Raw genomic sequence first — 8,455 nt, 5'->3', positions numbered from 1 at the left:
AGATTCCCTGGCTGAGTGGATGGCACTGGCCTCTATCGGACAGATTCTGGGAGTCATTTCAGACTGGTTCACCATTGCTCTAAAGATGACCATCATTTTTTTTTAATTCTTCCTGTTTAACAGTTCTTATACGAATTGCCTTTTTCTGCTCCATTGACTTACTACTCCTGCCTGGACTCTTTGTCCCTCTGCTTCTAAAGTAATCTCTCCAGAAAAATGAGACATGCCATCACTAGCTGGTTTAATATCCTTCTGTGGCTTCCTATAGTATTTAGTGAACTCCAAGTCGTTTACCACAACATGAGAAGTCACACATGATCTGTACCCTGCCTAGCTCTCCACCCTTCCCACATCCCTGTCCCTTCACTAACTAGTCTAGCTACCCTGGTCTTTGAATTCCATGGTGTCAAGCTCTTCTTTGCTGAGCAATAACTTTCTCCCACCTGCCTGGCATCCTTTAGATCTCAGGGAGGCCCTCCCCATCTAGATGATTTGTAACATCCTGTTCTTTTTCTGTCAATTTGTAATTCTATATCTGTTTACAATCTGTCTCCTCGTCAAGACTATAAGCTCCTGAGGGCAAGGTTTTGTGTCTTTTTTGGTCCACAACTGAATGAGCAGCACTGAGCCACACCTGCCTGGCACACAGTGGAGGCACATTAAATATTTGTTCAATAAACAAATACAATATTTATTAAAGAATGTGTATCATGTGTCTTTTATTTTTTTTATTTTTAAATATATTTTATTGATTTTTTACAGAGAGGAAGGGAGAGGGATAGAGAGTTAGAAACATCGATGAGAGAGAAACATCGATCAGCTGCCTCCTGTACACCTCCTACTGGGGATGTGCCCGCAACCAAGGTACATGCCCTTGACTGGAATCGAACCTGGGACCCTTCAGTCCTCAGGCCGAGGCTCTATCCACTGAGCCAAACCGGTTAGGGCAAGAATGTGTATCATATGTCTTTTAGAGAAGCATGCTTTATACCGTCTGGTTGGCATGATTTCAAGTGCAATGGCATGGGTAACAAAAAGAAAAATTGAGGTGAAGAGGCCAGGCACAGAAAAAATGACAGGGGAAAAAAATGAGTGAGAAAGAAGTGATAGAATTAAAGAGAGCAATGGAGAAGTCTGTGAATGACACTGTAAGTTTCCTAGGGTGGCCTTTACAAAGTACCACAAGCTGGATGGCTTAAAACAACATTATCCCACACTTCAGGAGGCCAATGTTCTGAAATCCAGGTGTCCGCAGGGTTGGCTCTTTTTGAAGGCCCGGAGGGAAAATCGTTCCATGCCTCTCTCCCAGCTTCTGGCGGTTGTTTCCAAGGTGAATCCTTGGCTTGTAGACACATCACTCCAATCTCTGCTTCCAGCTTCACATGACTTTCTCCTCTTCTGTCTCTCGTGAGTCTTCATGTGCATGACCTTCTTACAAGGAAACGAATCATTGGATTTAGGACCCGTCTTAATCCAGTATGACTTCATCTTAACTAATTACATCTGCAAGACTCACTTTCCAATAAGGTCATCTTCTGAGGTACCAGGTAGACATAACTATTTGGGGAACAATATTCAATGAATTTGAAAAAAAGGATATTTGCAGATTAATCAAGGATCTTAAAATGAGATAATTCTGGCTTATCTGGGTGGGCCCTAAATCCAATGACAAATGTCATTAGGAGGCACACAGAAAATGAGAAGACACAGAGAGAAGAGGAGGCAATATGAAGACAGAGGAAGAGATTGGAGGGATGTGGCTATAAGCCAAGGAAGCTAAGTAATGCCACCACCAGAAGCTGGAAGAGGCAAGAAGGGATTCTCTGACCAGAGTCTCGAGAGGAAGTGCAGCCTGGCCCACACCTTGATTGTGGGCTTCTGGCTTTCAGGGCTGTGAGAGAATAGAGTTCTGTTATCTCAAAGCCAGTTAAAGGTACTTGTTACAGCAGCCATGGGAAATTAATCCAAGCCTTCATGAACAGAATTCACAGTGTACTGAATTCTTTTCCTTTAAGTAACCATTAAAAAAACAAAACAAAACAAATAAAAAACCCTTTCATGAGCTAGATTCCGCTATAAACAGATCAAAGAGTTCTTGGTAAGTAAGAATTTGTGAACAGTCATAAAGTTAAAGTGACTCAATTTCTGTAAGCATCACGTTTAATGATCTTTTAATGTAAGGGCATGCCTTCCATGACTGAGATACATGACTCTTTAACCTAGGAAGAAATGACTCTAATAATCGTGTTGCAAACTATCTTTTATGTGTGCCCACTTCTCTTGTGCCTGCCTAATAATCAACATCAGATTTTATCACACCTCCTGTGCTTTCCCTTTTTAGATTTAATGTTAAGTTCTTTTTATCTTGAGGTTCACTTTTTGTTATTCTGCCTGATGTATAATTAGGTGACGCTGCATGCTGTGCAACCTTCAACTGCTGCCACAACGCATCAGCCGGCTTAGTTTTTGGACAGCAAGCCATGTTATCAAGATAAATTACTACAGGGAAATACAGGGTTGGTCTCTTTCAGTCTTTGACTACATTCAGAGTTAAAATCTGGCGTCACTGAACCACCCCCGAAGCCCCTTCCAAACCTCAAGTTCCATAGTTAACCACGGAACCATTAGGGACCGGACTCGTTCCAAAACGTCACACAGCATTTTATTTCTTTGTTTGGGCGCATAAGGGGGAGGCGTTGCGGTCCAGCAGGGTCTACGGGTGGGCGGTCGTCCATGAAACTGCCCATGTCACTGGCGGCCAGGAAACACCTGCAGGTAGAAACTGGGGGACAGGCTCCAGCACGCGGGGCGATGGAAGTTAGGACCCCCCTCCCCCTCTCTACTCGGCCGGCCCTTCACCTCTTTGCCTCGGGGTCCCTGAGCCCTCCCTGGTGGTCCTGTTTCCCCAAAAGAAAGATTTGGCCCCCGCCCCTTGCAGTCCTCCCACTCCCGGCAGGTGTAGGCAAGGGGGCTCCAGGCAGAGCGCACGCCGCAGGCGACAGACCTCGCGGGCTCCGGCGGACGGACGCCGGAAGGAAGGGATCCAGCGAAGTTGGGCGTCGGCTGGGCGCCCAATTTTCTACCCACCGGCGCGGCTTCATGAAGCCTGCCCCCGCCGCCACGCCCCCCAAGGGAGCGGCTTTTCCGCGCAGATAGGGGAGCGCGTCCGACTCCCGGCTCCGGCGGGGCACTGGGAGGCCGAGTGGCCCCGCCCCCTGCGCACACGTCAGCGCCGGCGTCGGGGAAGCGTCGTAATACCCCGAATAAGCGCGCCCAGCCGAAACCCGCTGCACCCCGCCGCAGATGCCGACAGACACATTTCTGATCTAGCCCACGGCGGCCCTTCCCGCAGTCTCGGGGCGAAGCGGAAGAGAACCTCTCCGTAGATGTGTTCCAGGGGCGCTGGCGGCCGTGCCTACAGGTTTATTGGAGAAGGACCCTCGATTAGGCGAGGTGGCTGTGGCGCCTTCCGGCTCTCCCCGCCCCAGTCATCCCTAAGGTCCCGCAGGTCCTGGAAGCGGCGAGTCCGTCAGCCCCACCCGGCGGCCAGCCTCTTTTCCCGGCCCGCCCGCGCCGGCCCGCCTGGCCCAGCGGTCCCCTTCGGAGCCTTCGCGCACGGGAGAGGCGGCCCGAGCGGCGCCGGCGGGTGCGCGTCTATTCGGAGGCGCGTGGTAGTGATGGCGGCGCTCAGTGAGGCTTCTCTGTCACTGGATACTACTACTCCCAGCCCTCCGCGAAGCCGCCCGAGCAGCCCCCGGGTCTCCCGTTTACAAGTAGCAATTTGACTTGCTCTGCTGCATGTTAAGAGGGACGGTGGAAAGTGTGCGGACGCCCCCGGGATTCAGCGAACGCAGCTCCAAAAGGAAAAAAGGCAAACAAGTAAACAAAACCCACCCATCCTGACAAACATGAGGCTGCTGGAGAGACTGAGGAAAGAATGGTTCATGGTCGGGATCGTGCTGGCGATCGCCGGAGCGAAGCTGGAGCCGTCCATCGGGGTGAACGGGGGTAAGTCCGCGCCTCCGCGCGCTCCGCTTCGGAACTCCCGGGCGAGTCCCGGAGAGGAGGGGGGGGCCCGGTCCTCGGGGAGCGCCTGCCGCTCTCGGGGGCCCCGCCCCGCCCAGGTGTCCTCCGGCCCGGGGGGCCCTTTTGCTGACGTTTCCGGTGGCCGACCCCAGAGGGGATCTGTCGTGCACAACGGGGCCAGCGACTTTGAACGCGGGCTCCCTTTCCCGCGGACGGACAGTGAGTCTCCTCGGTGCCCAGGAGTGAGGGGACCGAGACTGGGATGAAACTTCTTCTCTCCCCTGCCGAGCAGCACCCTGTCCCGCGGATGCTGGGGTGCCCGCAGTTCCTGGCCTGTCTCGGAGTGGGCACCATGACCTGGTCCATTTCCAACCCTCCTCCCTTAAAAAAAAAGTAGGGGAGAGAAAGAGGCAGGGGCACCCCTTCCTCCTGCAGCCCCGGCTTTGCGGCCCAGAGTCTGGGGGATGCGGAGCAGCGGGGGCAGCTCCGGGGCCGAGTGACACGTTGCACACTCTCCCGACGGGACGCCGCTTCCGCGTGCGGCGGGCGGGCCGGTGGCTGCGGGCGGGCCGGTGGCTGCACCCCGCCGTGGTCTCCGGGCGCAGGCTGTGTGGGGCTCTGTGCTGTGTGGGTTTTGGCGAGGAAATGTGAGCGGGCGGATCCACACTCGGACCCCGAAGAGTGGGAGCCTTGTAGTGCGGGGAGAGGCATGGGTGGCCGCGGCTGGAGACATCATCATTAGCCTTTTATGCCCCTTAACCGCCCCCCTCGACTCCCCCCATCATGTCCTACTTTTCATAAGCATGCATTGAATTCCTTCAGTGTACTGTCTTTTTGACCTTGTTTGCCAGTTTCCAGGCTCATTGACCGGTTCAATACTTCAGTCATACAACAGGGACAGATAGGAGAGAAGTGGGCGCAGGCGATCTTTCTATGGTCGGAAGTGCTCAGGAGCATATTTGGAGTTATTTGCTCCTTGTTAAACCATGATGCGGGGTAACACGATCTCTCAGGAGGACCGTGGTTCCTTCTACCCTCTCCCTTTCGTACCTCCATTGAGAAGTCGCTTCAGGGAACATTGAAAAGGAAGGACTTGAACAAAGATTGGGGGCATTAACACTTTTTTTTTACGTTAGAAATGCCGGTTCCCATTTTCACTAGTCCTCATGCCATCAATCTAGGATAATTCATTTCTTTTGTTTAATTTCCAAAGAGTAGACTGTGAATCGCTCAAAGGGATCTTTAAAGTATTTTAAGCCAACAGGCTTCTTTCGAAGTTGAAGACCCTGAGGCCTGAGATCAGGTGACCTACCCTAGGATGAGTGAGCTAGGGAAGTGGAAGGACTGGAGACCAGGACTCCCCCTTATTTCATACCAGTTGCAAAATCCATGCACATTTTCTTGATGAACAATCATTACAGATGCATAACCGTTATAAAGAAGGAGCTCTCTGGAATAAAGACATTTTCTGTGCCCTGATTTTTAGCCCCAAGGAGCAGACCAGAATCCACTGGTGTTAGATAACAGTTAAACTTCTGGGGTTTCTTTGATAGCTGTCCATGTGTGAAAGTTACTTTCTCTAAAACCAAAAGTCAAGCAAACAATTATATAGGCTGTCAGGCTAAGTTCTTGTTACTTCTGTTGAACTTCTGATTGACCTTAAAACCTCTTAAATAAAAATAAACCTCCAAATATTGACAAGGAACACTTTCACTCCACTAGTTAATCCAACAAAAATCTAGGAACAAGGAAAGGAATGGTTGCTGAAAATGTTTCTGTCCTATTCTGCTCTTTAGACTGGTCCAAAGCACCTCTTTTTGCTTCTAACTTTTAGTCAGAGTTTCCATGTATGGGCTCAGTACATTGATGAACAATTTTCAGAACAGTTTTCTAGATATTATTTTAAATGGGAAAAGTTTTTATAGTCTTCAACTTAAGATGCTCACTTCACTTTTGCCTGGATCACTACCTTAATGATTACACTCTTTTTTTTTTAAATCCTTACCCAAGCATATGTTTATTTTTTAAAAAAATGATTTTAGAGTGAGAGGAAGGGAGAGAGAGAGAAACATCAATGTGAGAGAAACATCAATTGGTTGCCTCCCGTACATGTGCGACTGGGATCAAACTGCAACCTTAGGTACGTACCCTGACCAGAAATCAAACCCACCATTCTCTGGTGCAGGGGTCCTCAAACTACGGCCCCGGGCCACATTCGGCCCGCTTATCCGCCCGCCAGGTGTTTTTGCCGCTGCTGCCTGTTGCTTAGCAGCTGACTAGTTTTTTTTTTAAACTATAGTCCGGCCCTCCAACGGTCTGAGGGACAGTGAACTGGCCCCCTGTTTAAAAAGTTTGAGGACCCCTGCTCTCGTGTATGGGACCATGCTCCAGTCAACTGAGCCACCCAGCCAGGGCTACACTCTTCATTTTTAAGTGTAAGACTTCTACACTTCAAGTGTCACCACTATGATCTGACCTCCCTTTAAAAAAATCTTCAGCCCGGCTGGTGTGGTTCAGTGGTTGAACGTAAACTCATGAACCCGGAGGTCACATGCCCTGGGTGCACTTACAATCCCCAGTAGGGGATATAAGGAGGCAGCCCATCAATGATTCTCTCTCACCATTGATGTTTCTATCTCTCTCTCCCTCTCCCTTCCTCTCTCTGAAGTCAATAAAAACATATTAAAAATATTTTTAAAAATCTTTATGGCCAATTAGTGAGTTTTGTAATGGCAGGAAATTTATAGATGTGGGAACCCTAAAATTAGAGAAGTTGAATGACTTTTCAAATGGGAAAAAGCATACTAGGTACTAGCCTAGATAATTTAATTCTCAGTTCACTGTTCTTTTTACTCACTTATCTTTTACTTTTCAATAAATAGAAGAAGTGTGGAAATAAAGAGCCACAATAGATGTAAATGTATATAGATGCTGAGGTATTGTTAATCGGTTCATTGAAACCCAGGGAAACTATGAGCTGTGCAACCTTAGCGTTTAATCAAGTTCAACATGGTGTTATTCATTCTTGGGAAGAGAAAGGTTTACTTCTTTGGAAGTACAGAGTAACTTTCTCATTTCTACCTGCATCTTAACTTAAATGATTGCCATTCATAATACATAAACCCTAAAAAGGAAAATGCTTCATTAATTTTCCGCTAAAAGAACATAACCAGAAACATGCTATAAGCCTAAGTACATTGGCACAAATATTTTAGATCAGGTTTAGAAATAAAATTTACTTTGAAGATGAGTAGATTTTATGAAATAACTAGAGGCCCAGTGCATGAAATTCGTGCACGGGTAGGGTCCCTAGTGGCTGCCAACTGGGGCCTCCCTTCCCCTGGCTGCCTGCCACCTCCGCTGGCTGGGGTGGGGCCAGCTTGGGGGGGGGGGGGGGACGGGCTGCGGGCAGTTGGCCAGCCAGTCCCACCCCCTGGTTGAATTCCCAGTGGAACTCTCAGTCAAGGGGACAATTTGCATATTAGGCTTTTATTATATAGGATAATAGTTCCTTTCATTTTTTAAGCATTCCAAATAGTTTTCTCTCCTTTTCACCCCTAACCCCCATAAAAAGTGTGAGTTCTGGAGCCCCCAATTGCTTCATTTTTAAAATTTTTCTTTTGATTTTACTAACTCATTTTCACTGATAAAGAATTTGTTTTTGCTTTTGTTTAAAGGAAAAGTTAAAATTTACATTTCCACTTTAGCTCTATAGCCATCTTAAGATCTGGATCTGGTTATTCTGGTGACATAGAAGATATACTCATTACCTTGGAGAGGGCCAGGTATCATTTTTAAATAGTAGTTTCATCTCTCACTTCTGTGCAAATATTTACCAAGTTTTTATTGCAGCCCTGGAACTTCTAGTTCCGCATTCAAAAGTTGAGCTGTCTGTTGGCATCTCAGTGATCATGTCTCAGAGGGGCCTTAGGTTTCTCCAAGTCAGAACAATTTCCTCCTTTCCTTTTTAAAAGATATTTTGTAGGTAGTCCTGGAATACCCTCCCCATGTCTTTTCACAGTTTCGAGTTATTTAGAGATGCATCTAATAAAAGGAAACACACAGTATAACCCGTCTCCACCATTTAAAACATTGAAAGTCAAGAATCATTCCGCTGAATTACACCAATTAGTTAACAGTTATCATGTGTATTTATGTATGTGTATGTGAACTGTGGGAAGAGTTCTTTAAAAACTCGGTTGTTGGCTAACTAAGGTAGATGCGTTAGCTGCCCCAGAGAACCATGCAATGGAAGCAGATGCCGTGTGCTGGCTCTGGAGGTGGCTCTCACTTGCGACCACATTGCTAACTCTGACCCATCTTACATGGGCATTCTGGAGGCACCACTGTGGGAGAACCACAGTTGACAAGATTAAGGTCTGATGAAAAACAAACAAACAGGAGACTGGCGGAAAATAAAAATGCTATT

General features: G+C 47.9%; 1 protein-coding gene and 1 long non-coding RNA gene across 5 annotated transcripts in view; one reads left to right on the top strand and one right to left on the bottom strand.

Moving 5' to 3' along the window:
* Positions 1–713: 713 nt before the first annotated feature.
* LOC139011728 (uncharacterized) lies at positions 714–3,179 on the bottom strand. 2 transcript variants are annotated; one of them, XR_011471620.1, is made up of 2 exons: positions 2,596–3,179; positions 714–1,431 (listed from the first exon to the last, which is right to left on the bottom strand). It is a non-coding gene; the product is annotated as an uncharacterized lncRNA (long non-coding RNA). The 2 variants fall into 2 exon arrangements; XR_011471621.1 differs by having other exon boundaries at positions 714–1,428.
* A 511-nt stretch (positions 3,180–3,690) lies between these two features.
* Positions 3,691–8,455, top strand: part of SLC10A7 (solute carrier family 10 member 7) — a 195,648-nt gene continuing 190,883 nt past the window's right edge. For all 3 annotated transcript variants that reach the window (XM_070415273.1, XM_070415274.1, XM_070415272.1), the window contains exon 1: positions 3,691–4,008. In XM_070415273.1, the coding sequence (XP_070271374.1) occupies positions 3,909–4,008 (100 nt within the window). In that variant the 5' untranslated portion in view covers positions 3,691–3,908. The remainder of the gene's footprint in view (positions 4,009–8,455) is intronic.

Source organism: Myotis yumanensis, unplaced genomic scaffold (genome assembly GCF_028538775.1).
Source record: "Myotis yumanensis isolate MYYU_CA2020_CCGP unplaced genomic scaffold, mMyoYum1.0.hap1 SCAF_5, whole genome shotgun sequence".
Taxonomy (NCBI): domain Eukaryota; kingdom Metazoa; phylum Chordata; class Mammalia; order Chiroptera; family Vespertilionidae; genus Myotis; species Myotis yumanensis.
The sequence above is the reverse complement of the archived record's forward strand: the minus strand, read 5'-3'. Positions and strand labels throughout refer to the sequence as shown.